We start from the raw sequence: 18,737 nt of genomic DNA, 5'->3' as shown, positions 1-18,737 counted from the left end.
AAGTGTATGAGGATTCCAATTCTATTTTTTTTTTTTTTTTTGCGGTACATGGGCCTCTCACTGTTGTGGCCTCTCCCGTTGCGGAGCACAGGCTCCGGACGTGCAGGCTCAGCGGCCATGGCTCACAGGCCTAGCCGCTCCGTGGCATGTGGGATCTTCCCAGACCGGGGCACGAACCCATGTCCCCTGCATCGGCAGGCGGACTCTCAACCACTGCGCCACCAGGGAAGCCCTGAGGATTCCAATTCTTTCACATCCTTGCCAATAATTGCTATTACATGTCCTTCTTATTATAGTCATCTTAGTGTATGTGATACAATATGTCATTATGGTTTTGATTTGCATTTTCCTGATGACTAGGGATACTGAGCAGATTTTATGTGTTTACTGGCCATTTATATATTTTCTATGGAGAAGTCTCTTTTCAGATCTTTTGTCCAGTTTTCAATTAGGTTGTCTTTCTATTGTTGAGTTATAAGAGTTCTTTCAGTTAAAACTCCTTTATCAGATATATGAGCTGCAAATATTTTCTCCCGTTCTATAAGTTGTCTTTTTACTTTTCTGATGGTGTTCTTTGAAGAACTAAGGTTTTTAATTTTGATGATTAGTAGATTTTCTTGAATGAAAGTTTCTCCTTTGCCCTTAGGACAATTTTCAGAGCTTTATATGGTTGGTTTTTTGTGGTTGTTTTTTTTAATTTTTCACCAATTAAATTGTTTTTTGTTAGGTTCACCAAGCTCCTTACTCCATCATTTCAGAAGTTCTTCCCTACAATATATTTTAATGTCCTAAAGGTTTAGTATCCTAGGACTTCTTATTCAGCATTTTCCTAATATTGTCATAGAAGTATATTTCCAGAGGAAATCCAGCATCATATTCACAAATTACATGCATATACACACAATTATTTCAATACATATATTATCTTTAATGCTCACTGAAAATCCTGCACAGTAGATATTATTAGCACCATTTTACAATGAGCAAACAGATTCAGAGGGATAATATCACTAAAGGTCACACAACTATTATGAGATGGAGTTGTGATTAAAACCCAGATCAATCTGTCACCAAAATATATGTTTTTCTATTATGAAATGCCAACTGAGGCTAAGTCCCCATCAATCTCAAGGAATAGAAATTTACATAAGTATAAATGTAGAATTCCAGAAAAATTGCATACTTGGAGTCAGCTTAATATAAAGGTTCAATTAAATTCCTAGTTCAACAATAATTCTTCTCTTTCAAGTGTAGGGTTCAATACTGACTAAACAATGAGCTAAATATGTGAAATAAGTCAGACAGAAAAAGACAAATACCATATAATCTCACATGTGGAATCTAAAAAACAAAACAAATAAACAAAACAAAATGAAAACAGACTCATAGATACAGAGAACAAATGGTGGTTGCCAGAGGGGAGATAGGGGAATGGGTGAAGTAGGTGAAGGGAATCAAGAGGTACAAACCTCCAGTTATAGAATAAATAAGTCACAGGGATGTATTATACACCATAAGGCATATCATCAATTATACCATAATAACTTTGTATGGGGACAGATGGTTACTAGATGACTTACCATGGTGATCACTTCATAATGTATTTAAATGTTGAATCACTATGTTGTATAACCTAACATAATATTGTACATCAGCTATATTTCAATTTTAAAAAGATGAGCTAAAATTTCAATACCATTACAGTTTAAAACCAAATTTAATGTCAAATTAGCCAGGAAACACTGATTAGTGTAAAATTTTTCAAACAATAAAGAAAAGATTTGACGAATGAAAGGCTTAAAAAGAATTAATTAACTATGCCTTAAAGTTGCTATTCTATTTATAATTAGTAGTATTATAATTTTCTACAGAGATATCTGGGTCATAGTCTCATAATACAGCCAATACAAACTTTACTTACATCTAATAGGTTTATGAACCAGGTTATGACTGGAAAAACTGTCCTTTTCATTGTTTTTTACTGAAGTAGAGTTGATTTACAAAATTGTGTTAGTTTCAAGTGTACAGCAAAGTGTCCTTTTCTTTTTACAGTTGACAATTTTTTTCCTAATAAATTGTTTTTGTTTTATAAATGAAACTTCCATTCTTCATTCATATAGAGAAAACATCTGGGACTTTTTTAAAGTGTGGATTGAACTTATATTTAAATTTTGTTCTCAAAGCTGTTAGTTCTCTTAGTAGCCTTTTGATATGCAAGAAATTCTACAGAACCTACCAACTAAATAAACAAAACTGCTGGGTCAAAAACAAAGTGCAAAGCAAGATAAAATACTAAGTTTCTAATTTTTGATTAACATGCTTTATTGTGTGACATAAAGAGTAAGTTTAGGTTAAATGTTAAAATGCTGATTCAACAAATTCTGTAATTCTAAACATGCACAGAAGTTTAAAAGACAAAATGGTAGGATAAAAGAACTCACTTCTTTTTGCCTTGGACATAATTCACATAAAGAGTTTATTACCCTAGGAATAAAAGTTCCTTACTGCTATGTTGGCTAACCAGATGATGTTCGGATGAACATTTATTGATCACTCACCATGAACCAACTTTATAGATGTCATGATGAATCTACAACCAGTGTATAAAGGGGACTAAAAATATCAAAATATTCAAAAAAAGTTCAGAAACATTTGTGACTGACAGACCTTAATGTATTATTAAAGAGGAGTCAAGGTTGGTTATAGAATATCTTAACCAGAAAGATAATGAGATGACAAAGAACTATGTAGTATTTCCACCTTGGTATACTATACACACTGCTAAAGTAAATGAATTTCTGGCTTAATCTAACATGTCATTCTATCATCTTATCTTTCTTTGAGCCTATAAAAACTCATCCCTCACTTTTGCTAATCATGTATGAATATCATAAATGGATATGCATGTAAATAAAAATTTCTAATACAAACTCGTGAAAAAAACATAAAAAAGCATATGCAAACATTTATATCTAGAAATTAGCGAAATGAGCCCTGCTGATCTGCAATGGAAAAGTTGACTCAAACCATAAATAAGAATAAAAGCAATTAAGGGGAACTTTTAATAAAGTTAAAAATTATAGAAAAAACAAACAGGTAAAAAATAAATACCTTTACTTAGTCACTAGATTTGTTTAATGAAATTAGCATTTTAAAAGTAGGTTGAACTTTTGTAGCAGTGATACGTAACATCTATAATTTCTGAACAGTTTTGAACTCACATAAGCTTTTAAATTAGTTTAAATATATTTTAAGCCATTACAAAGGAATTCTGAAAAGAACAGAGGAGCATCAGAACCTGCAACCGACATCACATACTTATGCTCCACATCTCACCTTTTTATCTTATCTTCCACCCAGTTACCACATAGGCAGCCCATTTGTAAGGACTCCAGGAGAGCTTGCTCAGTTAAACTGAATTTGATCTGGTTAGCTTTCATAATCATCACCATCTGCAGCTTTTCCTTTGATCATATTGAAGATAACTAATCTCTCTTACTTCTTCATAAAACAGTTTACTATTTTTTTCCCTCCTTGCTCAGCTATGCTGCTTCCACGGATGTGAGCATTCTATGATCCCAATTGCTTATGGCATATGATGAACTGTCATCTTCCCTTACACAGCTTTACACTTAGTTTATTTTTCAGAAAATGCTACTGTCCGATCTCAATTTAGGCCCTGACATATAAATATCTCCCTCTATCTCTATCTTTCCCTCTCTCTCTCCTTCTCTCTCTCTCTCTCTCTCTCTCTCTCTCTCTCACACACACACACACACACACACACATGCACACTCACATGTGCACACACGCACACAAACACAATACCATTTTATTTTTTCCCAGGTCAAAAATGAGATTTAAATTTTCAAAACTTAAGAATATACATATTAATAAATTTCAAAAAGCTTAATAAAAAAGCTTTATGCCCACATTATAAATTTAGGAAGCCAGTCATATAATGCACATTTAAATACACAAATACAAAGATACACACATTTGAGAAATACTATTTAATAGTATTAAATTTTTAAGGACCACTAAGAGAGACAGAAAGTGATGTTTATATTAGCAAAAACAATGCTCATATATAAATACTATTATATGTAAGAAGCAGGAATTCTTGGTAAGAAGCAGGAATTGCTATTATTGGTAAGAAGCAGGAATCAACCAATTTTTAGTAAAAATTCAGAATAGAATTTTTATTAGCCCATTAGTTTTGAATGCCTCCTGCAAAATCAGAAACATGTCCTTCTAAAACAAACCTAACTGATCATTTGATGCAAAAATATTATCAAGAAACTTTTACTTTACCACAAAGCACAGCAATCAAAGCACTTGCCCAAATCCTATCTAATGCTAGCAATCATTATTATTATATAATCAGTCAAGCCCCCAAAGTACAGGGAAAAAATACACACTTGACCATTTTCAATCACAAGTTCTTTAGAGAATAAAATATTCTTTGAGCAAAACCTCATGAGAACTAGAATTCCCTTTTCAATATGTGGTCTCTCCTAGAGCTGTAACTAAATATTACTGAGTGGCAGAAAAACAAATCTCAAGAAATGATGGAATTAAAAAAATTTCATTGTGGAAAGCACAAAGCAAATCCTAATACCAATTTGAAAATGATAGCTCCCCTGCTTCGAGAAGCAGATATAAAAACTCACAGTAAAAAAAAAAAAAAACCTCACAGTAATGACTAAAAGACCCAACTGGATCTATTGAACCTCTGAAGGGCTTTAATAAGCATGATCACTAAGCAGCTTAAACTTGAAATTCGGTTTTAATTAGTAGTTGATTAAATCATTATTAAATTCACAGAATTTAAAATTAATAGTTCAACTTTAATCAAAACTTTTTAAAGTCAAATTCAATAGTGTATAACATGGAACATGAAACTAATTTTGTTAAATCCTTAGATGTCCTATGTTGAAATTCTATTAATTCTATGACATTAAAAATAATAATATACTACTCATTTGCTAATCATATCTTCTAAATCCACACCTTGAATAGGAGTAATTTCACGAATATAAAAGTACAATTAATGTTACCTGGGTTTATATTCCTTAAATATCAACAAAAGACTCAACATAACCAGTTTGAACTTTTCCAAAATTATGCTCTATATTTTTATTCTCTCTCTTGAAACAGGGAAGCTATCACTTTGCAACTGGCTTATTGACACTGTGTATAGCCTGACCTGGATGATCTCTATGGTTTCTTCCAATTCTGAGAGACTATGTGACCTTAGGTTATACAATTGCTTTTTTTTTAAGTCTCAAAACTTCCTGAAGCCTTTGCATATATTAATAATACCTTGATCTCACTAGTAAACCTATAGAGGAAAGTGGCCTTAATTTTCTCTTACAATGCAACATAGAAAATAAAGACCAAGACTTGAATAATGGTCATGAATGTGACCTAAACTAGAAAACAAGTGGTTACCTCAAAGGGAGAGGAAAATTACCTGTAGCTAACTTATGCTTCCCATCTATATTCTATAAAAGCTGACACTATTACTATTATGTTCAATAGAAACATAACTGTGGGAAAGACACACTAGGGTACATAGGATCACAGGATGTCATTAAAACAAAGTTTTATTTCCAAAAACAAAAGGTAAAAGCCTCTTCTTAAGGTATTTTCTCTTCAGTCAAAAACAATTATGAATTCAAAGCAAAAATAACAGACTGTAAGGATGCAGAACTAAAAAAAACTCCATTTTTTATGGTTTAAAATTCTTAATTTGACAGATATCTCTTTAGAGAGAAATTTATAAGATTCCCCTCCCAACTCAAAGGCCACTAACCTACAGAAAAAATAAAAGGAAATAAAGGACTATGTACCCAAAAAATGATTTAAGAAAGCTACAGATGTTTTTTAATAAAAAATAAAACACTGTACTTACTATTTAAAGTAACAGTATTTTCATTAAATATTTTTTAAATTTCATATTATGGTTGGGTAAAGAGATAGAAAGCAACTGTTCTAAAAAGAATAAAACAGAACAAGTTAAAGGAGAAAGCTAATAATAAGGAAGGATAAAAAGAGGAGGACAAGAAAACAGAAAGATGGAAGAAAATAAGACATAAAGCTAGGACTTTAAGAGAGATGAAAAAACAGAGAGGAACATATAAATAGTTAGGCTGAACCATGTGAACTGTAGATCACTTAGGCTGCAACCTGAATACGTTTCTGAACATCCCAATGGCTCTTCCACCAGTCAGAACAATAGTGCTTTATAAGCTGAGTGCCAATGGTCCAAACAAGCAAACGGTGGTTGCTAGTGAGCTACAACTTGCCTATTTCAGACCATCCACCAAATTGTAAAAGTTAAAAAGTAAAAACCTATTGGCACCAAGTAAATTATTTTTAATCACAAAGCACCCTGAATTCAGTGGTGAATTCAGCCAGTCGTCTTTTATCTAGTCATTGGAGTGCTAGGAGACCAGAATCAGGAGGATTCACGCAACTTATATTGGTGACAATGTCTTCACCATTGCATTCTCAGTTATAACTCACTTTCCAAACTGTTTGATTACAGCAAGACCAATACTCAGCTCAATGACTCTGACGTGTTTTTCTCCACCATGATTCACCCTCCTGAACCAGAAGTGAGAAGTGGGATAGCCCATGAAATTTAGGGTAGTACGTAACAGTGAATAGGCACTACAGCATGCCACGCAGAGAGCTCTAAGCTTTCTAAAATCCCACATCCAAAGAACTCAAACTACAAATTCAACCACAGTGTAAGCAATAATATCAATCCCTTTATCAGAACAAACTAGATATCCTGAGTTAAATGGAGACAGAGTTGAACATTAGAGGATATACAGACATTTGTTACGGGAAAAGAAGGAGCATTTCAGCCAATGTGGTCAAAAGTATGAACAACTGGGCTTCCCTGGTGGCGCAGTGGTCGAGAGTCCGCCTGCCAACGCAGGGGACACGGGTTCGTGCCCCGGTCCGGGAAGATCCCACATGCTGCGGAGCGCCTGGGCCCGTAGCCATGGCCGCTGAGCCTGCGCGTCCGGGGCCTGTGCTCCGCAACGGGAGAGGCCACAACAGTGAGAGGCCCGCGTACCGCAAAAAAAAAAAAAAAAAAAAAATGAACAACCAAAACAGAAGCAAGAAAGTTATGAAAATATATAATTTGTTTAGGAAGCCAAGAGTACTCTAATGTGGCTGAAGCAAGACAGCTAGAGGGCCACCTGTCTGTATATAATACTGGGTCATTTGAAAATGATAAAGAGTTTAAATGTTATCCCGTCATTACTTTCTTTGTCATTGTTACCTTTCTAACTCGGCAGCATTGATTTGGCTACCACTTCTTAGTATAACCCTGAGTTTCCATCTTTTTGGACAAGGAAAAAAATATTCATTTTCCTCAGTGACTAACATCGCTAAGAGTTGTGGAATATAATTGAAAGTGAAGTAGCCAAGTCTCTGGGGAAGGTATGTACGTGGAGAACAAGACAAAGAGGAAATAGGGTATTACTATAAACTTTATGCCCTCCCTCTTGGGGTTCCAAGCAAACTGCAGAGTAGGAGTATGTGCATCAACCAAATAAATCCATCCAACAAATGTCTACTGAGGCAAGTACTACTGTGGAATCTTGGCATGTAAAATGAAGTTAGCCTCAATGCACTCTCAATCTCTTGGCAGAGATAATACACATCAGATTTTGGTGCTATGATACAGATGCTAAACTAAGAACTAAGGAAACACAAAGTTGGGAGGGGGCAGAATTCTGAATTTAGATGGATGAAAAAGTAGGAAAAGACGGAACCATAGAAAGCGTCACAGACTGCAAAATTTCAGAGCTGACCATCACAGGATAATATAGGGATCTGTTAAGAGAATGAGCATTTCAGTCAACGTGGGTCAAAAAATAAACAGTCTGAACAAACGTAAGACACTGTGAAGATATATAATGTGTTTACGAATCTGAGAGTACTTTACTGTGGCTGAAGCAAGACAAAGAGAGGGCAATGGCAATAGAAGAAGCTGGAAAAGTTAACATAGAGCCACAAAGAAAAGGGCCTTAGACTACATGACATGAAGTTGGACTTTATTCTGAAAGCCACAGGGAGACATTGATTGTTTTTTAATAAATGGAGGGTGACAAGAGCAGATCAATACTTTAGAAAGATAAATTTGGTGATGGTGTGAAGGCTCGATTATTGGGGAACGGAGACACAGTGATCAGGTTCAAAATGATTATAAAAGGGAGTCTTTGGGGCTTCCCTGGTAGCACACCGCAACGAAGAGTAGTCCCCGCTCGCCACAACTAGAGAAAGCCTGCGCACAGCAACAAAGACCCAACCCAGCCAAAAATAATTTAAAAAATAAAAATAGGGCTTCCCCAGTGGCGCAGCGGTTAAGAATCCACCTGCCAATGCAGGGGACACGGGTTCGAGCCCTGGTCCAGGAAGATCCCACGTGCCACAGAGCAACTAAGCCCATGAGCCACAACTGCTGAGCCCACGTATCACAACGACTGAAGCCAGTGCGCCTAGAGCCCGTGTTCCCCAACAAGAGAAGCCACCGCAGTGAGAAGCCCGCACACCACACGAAGAGTAGCCCCGGCTCGCCGCAACCAGAGAAAAGCCCACGCACAGCAATGAAGACCCAACGCAGCCAAAAATAAAATAAATTTATTTTTTAAAAAAGCGGGGGGAGTCTTTGAAATCATTAGATCTACCGATTATAAACCCTAACCCCACCTCCATCTAGGTAACATTGTTTTATGCACTTAAAAAAAAAAAGAAAAACACCTGAATCAGTTTGAAAACACTCTGTAATTCAGACTTTCCACTAATTCATTTAGTTTTCCCAATTATTCCAAAGAACAGAGGTTTTATTATGTATAGCTTTGCTGTAAACAGTGTCTCCAGTTTTGAAATTTTATATCAATGCCACTAAAATTACTTTCATACAATTATCTCATGGCATGTAGTGAGAAAAAAAAACCTGTTAAACATCCAATTTGACCCAATAAAGTAACTGCCATAGGGTTTTCTTTTTTATCCTTACCATTACAAGTTCTTCCTGTAATTCACTGCAACTGTTTTCATTATACTGGAGTCTCTTTGAAAGGTCTATAATTACTTTCTTCTGTTCCTCGATTTCTTCATTTAGTTTCTTGTTTTTGGAGAAATACTCTCTCTCTAATCTGAAAAGTTAAAGTGTCAGAGCAGGTTTTTCAAATATGCTTTTATCAGGTCCTATTATACAACTTTCACACAAGTCGCAGATGTATTATATATCATGATTTCATGCCCAGAGGTTTTAAAGGTCACTTCTCATTTTCTCAAATAGAAAGAATTGTACATTCTTAAATGAAAGACTCTGAAGGAATAACAGTTGAGGCCAATAGATAACATGTAGAGGTGGAAGTTGAAAAAGTGGCATAATATGCATGTTATCTAGAAATACAAAGTTAAATATCAGAAGAAACAGCCATAAGAATTAAAATTGGTTGCCTCAAAGGAGCAGAAACTGGTCGTAGAAAGCAATGGGGTACCAAAATGTGGTTTTTCATGAGCTTAAAAGCACTATTTTACTTTTTAGATTATGTACAAGTGCTAACTTTATTAAAATCAAATTTTAATTTAAAAATTAGTAATCAGCAAATATAAAATTAAATGCACCTGGTATTTGGTGCTATTTTATAAATAAAGTCCAAGTTGAGTCCAGTGAAATGGTGAACAGCCCTTGCTGTCAGTAATCTCATGCACAACCCAAAGAAGTTGGCTCCTATGCTTCTGCCAACAGCCCCACCCAAGGGGAATGAGTAGGGCGGGAGTAAACTGAAGGTTCAAGGGAGCCCCAGTCTCTCTGAATCCAACAGAGAAGAGTCAGGACTTGACAGATGGAGGATTTTAGGCAAGAAAGGAAAGGGAGAAGAAGGAAACTTGTAGTTAAGAGCCGTTCTTTCCTACTGGATTCCCATTTTGTTGTTGTTGTTGTTATTGTTGTTTAAGAGTTCAGCTAAGAATTTGACAACAGTACAGCTGTTTTAAAAAATAGCCATCTTCAGGCTATCTTTTACCAAGAACATAAACAATAATAGTGCCACAAGTTATAATACTCGGTTGGCTAAAAAGTTCATTCAGTTTTTTCAGTAATTTGGCTCTAGTACACCTTAATTGTCTTTACCTTCATTCGAAACAATTTTGTTACACTGTATTGTGACAGCTGTCATATCAGCGTGCATTTAAAAAAACTTATCAAATTTGGTGAATTTTTGTGTAGCCATTTGGATACTGAAGATGGAAGAAAAAAGCAAATTTTTGGCATATTTTGGCAAATTTTTGGCATATTTTACGCAACTGAAACACAAAAAAAAGATTTGCGCAGTGTATGGAGAAGGTGCTGTGACTGATCGAACGTGTCAAAAGTGGTTTGCGAAGTTTTGTGCTGGAGATCTCTCGCTGGATGATGCTCCACGGTCGGGTAGGCCAGTTGAAGTTGATAGTGATCAAATCGAGACATTAACTGAGAACAATCAATGTTATACCACGTGGGAGACAGCCGACATACTCAAAATATCCTAATCAAGCACTGAAAATCATTTGCACCAGCTTGGTTACGTTAATCGCTTTGATGTTTGAGTTCCACATAAGTTAAGTGAAAAAAACCTTTATGACCGTATTTCCCGACATGATTCTCTACTGAAGCGTAACAAAAATGTTCCGTTTTTAAAACAAATTGTGACGGGTGATGAAAAGTGTACAATAATGTGGAACGGAAGAGATCGTGGAGCAAGCGAAATGAACCACCACCAACCACACCAAAGGTCAGTCTTCATCCAAAGAAGGTGATGTTGTGTATATGGTGGGATTGGAAGGGAGTGAAAACCAAACAATTAATTCCAACAAGTACTGCTCTCAATTAGACCAACTGAAAGTGGCACTCGACGAAAAGCATCCGGAATTAGTCAACAGAAAACACATAATCTTCCATCAGGATAACGCAAGACTGCATGTTTCTTTGATGATCAGGCAAAAACTGTTACAGCTTGGCTGGGAAGTTCTGATTCACCCGCCATATTCACCAGACATTGCACCTTCGGATTTCCATTGATTTCGGTCTTTACAAAGTTCTCTTAATGGAAAAAATTTCAATTCCCTGGAAGACTGTAAAAGGCACCTGGAACAGTTCTCTGCTCAAAAAGATAAAAAGTTTTGGGAAGATGGAATTATGAAGTTGCCTGAAAAATGGCAGAAGTTAGTGGAACAAAATGGTGAATACATTGTTCAATAAAGTTCTTGGTGAAAATAAAAAATGTGTCTTTTATTTTTACTTAAAAAACAAAGGAACTTTTTGGCCAACCCAGTACTTTTGTACTTCTTTCTATACTTTTGGTTGATGTATTTAGAAAAATAAAGAAGTCCCTAAATACTGAATGTAATAAAATAAATAAATTTAGATTCAGTCTGTTCAGTATCATATCCTTGACTAGCATTATTTTAAACTAAATTTAAACTTAAACTAGATGTAAGGATTATCAGGATCTTCTCCCTACCATTGCCCAACAATCAGTTAGTTACAACAGCTAATGAAGACCTGACACATTGAAGGGAATTCCCTGGCGGTCCAGTGGTTAGGTCTCTGTGCTTTCACTGCCAAAGGCACAGGTTTGATCCCTGGTGGGGGAATTAAGATCCCACAAGCCGCTCAGTGCGGCCAAAAATTTCAAGTATAAAAAAAATTACTGAAAAATTTTAGTTTTATACTGTAAGTTTTCAATGGAAAAAAATTTATAACTAAGAAAATTTAATTAGAGGAATATAGAGAATATATATTCTTTCTAAAATTATACATTATATGTATTCATTAAAATAGCCTGTTATTCAAATTCTTAGCTGAGTTCTTCAAAAGATATGTGTAATATATAATAATTTTACTTATTATATTATTATATGTAATATTTAATATATAATAATATATTAAATATATACATATATTCCATCTAATATATATGTATACATATGTATATTCCATCTACATATGTATACATATATATTCCACTGAAAATAGTTTCATGCAGGAATATTCACTGTTATGAAACTGTTGGCCAAAATTAAAACTCTAAAATACACACACAGCTTTTTCCTCCTGCCTTTTAATGAGATCCTGCCTAGATCTACCTGGAAGGAAACAGAAGTTTAAAACCCTTAACCACCTGCAAGGTTCAGGCAGCATTTCCTCTATAACCTCGTTATCACCAACTGCTAAATCAGATCTATCCAAAAGGTAAAACAATGTCCTACCCCAAAACTCACTGCTCTCAGAGTTGTAAATTAAAGGTATTATTTACCTTAAAGACCTAAAATATCAATTCTCCTTTTGAAATACATTATCCAAAACTTAGAACTACTTTGAAAAATTAATACTTGAGAGTTTGTGACTCTAAAAGATTTTAAAGACGATTCTGAAAAAGAATCAGACGTATAGGTAGAAAATGAAATAACTTATCCAATCATCCCTCATGTCATATCAGTCCTTCTCATACCACTGATAAATGGAAAGGAAGTGGCTGTCGTATGACATACAATGACAAGAAGGAGGGGATGGGGGAGAGAAGTCAGAGAAACTATCAATGAGTCGTGGACTTTAGTTACTACTTAATTTTTACTGTTTCTTGTTTATTTATTAATATTATTAGTAACTTTTATTATAGCACAGTTATATAGGGATGAAGAACAGATAAGGGACATTATATTAAAGCATTCAGGATTGTCAGCTGGTGCTTAGCTGTAATACATAATTAATATTTAGAACTGTTAGTTTGTGTTTATTGGAATACAAAACTTGAGTTTCAAGCACCAAAACACAAATAATAGCAAAACAAACATAAGGAAAAAATTTGCTCTGGAGTCCAATTTTAAAAGTGCATAGGTTACAATCTTAGAGCTTAAACGTTAGCAATTATCTTAGAATTCCTCTAATCCAACCTTTGCAGAGCTCACTTCTTCGGTATCCATGACAAAGAATCATCTACCCCCTGTTTCGAACTTTCCAAGGCAGAGAGTTCACTAGTTCCCCAAAGAAGCCTATTATTTCACTACTGGAAAGCTTTAATTGTTGGGAGTACAGTCTGACTTCTTACAGTTTCACTAGTAGGTCATAATCATTACCTCAAAGCAACAGTAAAGAAGCCTGTACTATATGCTACATAAAGGCCCTTCAAACATATTTATATATAAATGTGCAGATTCAAGATATGATTCAAAGGAAATAAAGGAGCATAAGTCCTTAGAATAATGTTCACAGAATGTCATTTAAGTCATTCTGGAGGAAGCAAGAAAATTCAGTTAAGAATTACTCATTTAATGTATTATAAGCATTACTAATAAAGGTAATCACAGTTAAAGAGTTTTAAATTTTTTCAAACTTGTCTTTCAAGTGCCATCTTTATAATTCCTGCCATACTCACAACTCTAAATAATACTTTTCTTTAAATTAATTCACATCGTAAGTTAAATGAAGTATTTTAAAAGGAAACTATATTATAACTGTAAATGGAAAACTACTATCTGTCATAAATAAACATTAAAAATAAATACATAACTCTAATATATCAACCTATTATCATGTCATGTACCAATGGTGGTACACATTTCATCCTCTGAAAGGAAATGGCTTAAAATGTCTACTATTGACTTATTTTTGGAAGCATATTAAATAGCTATAAACTTCTCAAAAAATTTCACAGAACTTTTCAGATGATAGACATTTGAATTGAAAAAGGTTAAAATCAATAGGAGTCAGAAAGATCCTGACTCTACATTTAGCTGTGTGTCCTTACCCTCGTTAGGCCTCAATTTTCACATCTGTAGAACAGGGATAAAAAAGAGTAGCTACCTCATAGGGTGTTATAAATTAAATAAAACCATGCAATGCTAGGTATGAAGTGAGCCACATACATGTTAGCCCCCGTAGCAGTATTATTCCTACTATTATTTCTACAGTTTACGAATATCTCAAACATTACCCATCTCCCACATAGCCCATTTTAGGTGGCCTAGAAGTCAAGGCCTTAAAGATACTATATTACATCAGTAAATACAAAATATATTAATATATTTACTTTCTAGTATAAGAAAGTATTTCTGCATTTCTGAGACTCCTTGGAATTGCCATGATACTTCAAAATCCAACAGAGCATTTCCATATTTACCTAGTACTACACATTCATACTCATGTAGATTTCATAAACTCTTAATATTAATTTAGAGAGTTTTACAGTATAACACTTACATATTTAGTTTTGCAAAGCTCTCTTGTGCATTATGCTTTTCTCGTTCATATGCACTTTCAACTTCTTTGAATTCATTCTTGATCATTTCCAAATCAGCAACAGCTTCTGCTTGGCTGGCCTTTTCTACCTGCAAAGCTCCTTCAAGGTCTCGAATCCGTAACTACCAGATGACAGAAAAGTAATTAAAGCAAGAAAGGAAACACTAGCACCAATCTCAAATTGAGTAGAATACTTTATCAAACAGCAGATTATCATTCATCCAAACAAGTCTTTCTTTCTGTTTTTGGTTTAAAAAAGGAAAATAAACAAAGGGCAGTTTATTCCCTTTCTCAACATGTGTAATGGAAGAGAAGAGTGGAAGAATACAGACTCAACTGTGCTATGAAAAGGGACAGGCGGATATAATATAATGCGTCCCATCAAAGTGCCTAATTTTGATCTACTAACCCATTTGGACATTTTTTTTATAAACATAATAAATTAAGTGGTTTTTGAAAACTAGAGGGAAGTACCTTCCTCTCTTTTGAGAAACATTATTATATGAACATCTTTATAAGCCTAACAAAGTTAACAGATCTTTTTATTCCTGGAGATTTCTTACTGTAGAAAAGCAAAATTTTTATTATCAAATAATACTATTGGGCTTCCCTGGTGGCGCAGTGGTTGAGAGTCCGCCTGCCGATGCAGGGGACACGGGTTCGTGCCCGGGTCTGGGAAGATCCCACATGCCGCGGAGCGGCTGGGCCCGTGAGCCATGGCCGCTAAGCCTGCGCGTCCGGAGCCTGTGCTCCGCAACGGGAGAGGCCACAACAGTGAAAGGCCCGTGTACCGCAAAAAAAAAAAAAAAAAAAAATCAAATTTGACTAAAATATTTGTGGGTGTAGTAATATGATATCTAGGATTTGCTTCAAAATAATCTGGGGGTGGTGGAGTAGAAGAGCGCTAATATTATAGATAAAACACAATTGTCCTGTGAGATAAGTCTTGAAGCTGAGTGATGGGTACACGGGGAGTCCATTTTACTATTCTCTCTACTTTTGCATGTACTTGAAATTTTACACAACAAGACATTTTAAAAACTAGATTCCCTGTATATGCCAACAGTAGAATAGATAAAGTGCATATCCATAAAATAATAATTTGTAGCTATAAAAAGGCTACAAAATAACTTTTGAAAAGCAACTTGTCCACATGGTTCTCTGTGTAGTGTTAATACATATTGGGAGAAGCAGAGTCCAGATTATTGTATGTAGTATGCTATATTTTAGGTAAACAAGTGGAAAAAATAAGGATAGGCAGCAGGAAAGAGAGAACAATAGGAGAGACAAGAGTGAAAGCAAGAGTTCCCGATCGCCTCAATTTTGTTTTAATTTTTGAACTATGTGAATATTTTATCTTTTTAGAAAATTAAGTTAAGAATAAAAAAATAGCTTGCTAAAACTCACAAAAGGAGGGTGGTAGGAAAAAAATGCTTCACACTAGATAGAAAATGGGGCTTTAGAATTGTAAGTCTCAGGTTTGAGTCGCAGCTCTACAAATCAACTTATATGCCCTTGGGCATATTAAACTCCAAAAGCCTGAGGTTCCTCATCTGTAAACAGTAAATACTAACAATAACAATAATAATAATAATATACAGACTCTACAGGGTGGCTACAAAGACCTAATGAGACAACATTTATTTAATACTAATACGTATTTAACATTAAATGTAAATATATAATAACTATTTAATAAGTGTTTAGATAAATATTTATTAGGCACTTAATATGTGCCAGGCAATGTAGTGCTCACGGTATATACAATCATCATGAAAATATACAGTCTCAGCTCTTGTTAGGAAAGGACAGACCATAAGAGAATATAGGCAAGTGCTTCCTGTCACAGAAGCAGGCCCAAAGGGCCATGAAATCAGAAAAAAGCTATGAACTCTGTGTGACACAAGCTTCCCAGGGATGGCAAAACATAACCTGAGTTAGGAAAAATGAACTCACCAAAAAACGAAGCGTAGGAAATATGAAAATGTTTCATAAATTAATCCATACAAATAGTAATCACCAGAATTATTTCTAATTATCCAAAACTATTTTGGATTAATTGAAACACCTATTCTCTTACACTAAAGTAAGGAAGGAGAATAGATACGTAGATACAATACAACTTTGTACATTTTCAAATTTGGTCTTTTAAACTATTTTTCTTTGTGTTATTATGTCTAAACCCAGTGTACAAGTAAAAATTAATAAGTCTAGGAAACATTTTCTTCTATCTATTGGTATGTTCTTTCAGAAACTATGCACATTCAATCACAAATGATAAACCAATCCAACTGAAAGAAAAATAGACAAACAATTCCAAGCCACTCTTGTGAATCTACTTCCTCATTTTTATGACATGGCATCCAAACAAATTTAATAACAGAATACTTCAAACATATTTTTAACTCCCATTTATAGTAAGATGGTGATTAATTACAACTCAGTAGTGTCATTTGCTTTTAAACTACTCTGAAACTGAATTTTACTGGGTGTACCTCACTAAAAATATTTGTCAATATTTATAGATCTATGATTCAAATACACACTTTTGCTTTTTTCCTAAGTTATAGCACTAAGTTGGGTATCAAATATTAATTTTTAATTATATGAGTAAAAAATACACATGTAACAATTTTCATTTTTATACCTATTAACTATATATTCCCAGTGATATAACTACAATGAAAAACTTAATTTTGAATTCTACTTCTTGCATGAATTTAAAACTTCAGCCTTATTGCCTATTAATGCCATTTTGGGTAATCCAATCATTTTTTTCTAAAAAAAAAAACAACCAAAAAAGCTTAACTGAAAAAAAAAAAAAGCTTAACTTACACAAATTTGCTTTACATATAGATGCACTCAAATACATGGGTCTGACCACCTAGAGGGGTGGGATAGGGAGGGTGGGAGGGAGGGAGATGCAAGAGGGAAGAGATATGGGGACATATGTATATGTATAACTGATTCACTTTGTTATAAAGCAGAAACTGACACACCATTGTAAAGCAATTATACTCTAATAAAGATGTTAAAAAAAATACATGGGTATGATAATTTTGCAGGTAAAAGGCATTTCATTAAAGATAAAAGTAAAAAACAATTATTTTAAAATTCTTACAAAGTTAGTTGCATCCTAGTTAAGACCTGTTTAAATAATAAAACTCTGCAAATTCTATTAATTAATTTTTAATATAGGGGAAGTCTTTTTTAAAAACCAAATTAAATTATGGACTTGGACTTATGGAACTTCATGTAAAACTATTTACAACAAAGGCTGAGGGTCAGACTTGGTCCACGACAGTAGTTTGCCAACCCCCAGTTAAAATGCCTTTGCTAACCTTAGGAGTTCCTTCTCATTCTCTAAGCCCTAGGGAAAAGGACGCTTTCCTTAGGATGCCTTCATTCAGTTCCCCTCTCAGATTTAATCCTTCTCTTTATTACACTCCCATAGTACTTTAGTATTTAATATTTCTACCTATACATCAACATATATAGGTACACAGTATCTCTGGTAATGGAATTTTGAGTCCCAAAAGGAGCTCATTCACCTTTATGCCTTCAGCTCTTAATATAGTGACAGGTGATATGCACAGGATATGCACTCAATCAATGAAGGTGCATATTTTAAAATGTTTTCAGAAAGAAATTCATCCCAAGGTTGTTGATAAAAAGAACACTCTGATCAGCAGATCTTCCTGTAACGCTCCAGATGGCAAACACATTGGACTTTGCAGAACGTGAGGTCTCTGTCGCAGCTACTCCACTTTGCCAAGGTAGCACAAAAGCCACCACGGACAAGATAAAACTTCATAAGCATACTCAGTGGGTAAGATTCAGCCTGTGGGGTGTAGTATGCCAGCTCCTCTCTAATAGAGTAAAGACTATCTTCAACTATATCATTATAGTAAATAGAATAACGCGTGTCTTAACAACATGCTACCTGCTCTAAACGCACACCTTAGTTCTCTGAACATAATGCTGTTTTTCCCAGCTTAATAAAATCCATTAAAAAATGTTGTTCACATTTTACCTGAATAATTTCAGAATTAAATTTCGATTCCAAATGTGCTGCTCTCTCTGCTTCAATATCTTCTTCTAATTTCCTCACTCTTAGAGTAGTTGCCTGAAAACATTAAGTTTAAACATTGGAATTTAAATTGAATATAGGCCACTATATTATAATTAACACTTTGGATTACTATAGCCTCATTTTTTCATTTGCAAGAGTATAAAAGTCATGTTGCAAAAAATAATGCTCGGGAAGAATACTCCAGAGCTTGTTTTCTTTTTCTTTATTCAGTTATACTTTACATGTAAGAAATTACACATATTGAAATTGTATAACTTGGTAAGTTTTGCATATATACACCCACGAAATCATTGCCATAATCAAGACAGACAAATATTTCTGTTACCC

At 34.5% G+C, this 18,737-nt stretch overlaps 1 protein-coding gene across 1 annotated transcript in view; it reads right to left on the bottom strand.

The window, feature by feature from the left end:
* The window catches only part of CCDC171 (coiled-coil domain containing 171), a gene marked incomplete at its 3' end in the record, with an annotated part of 361,839 nt that overhangs the window by 261,733 nt on the left and 81,369 nt on the right, over positions 1-18,737 (bottom strand). The window contains exons 8-10 of the mRNA XM_082842979.1: positions 18,351-18,443; positions 14,279-14,439; positions 9,047-9,185 (exon numbers count right to left, since the gene is read on the bottom strand). Of these exons, the coding sequence (XP_082699105.1) occupies positions 9,047-9,185; positions 14,279-14,439; positions 18,351-18,443 (393 nt within the window). The remainder of the gene's footprint in view (positions 1-9,046; positions 9,186-14,278; positions 14,440-18,350; positions 18,444-18,737) is intronic.

This window comes from Leucopleurus acutus (assembly GCF_964270905.1).
Source record: "Leucopleurus acutus genome assembly, chromosome: 7".
NCBI lineage: Eukaryota > Metazoa > Chordata > Mammalia > Artiodactyla > Delphinidae > Leucopleurus > Leucopleurus acutus.
Note: the sequence above shows the minus strand (reverse complement) of the source record. Positions and strands in the feature narration are given on the sequence as shown.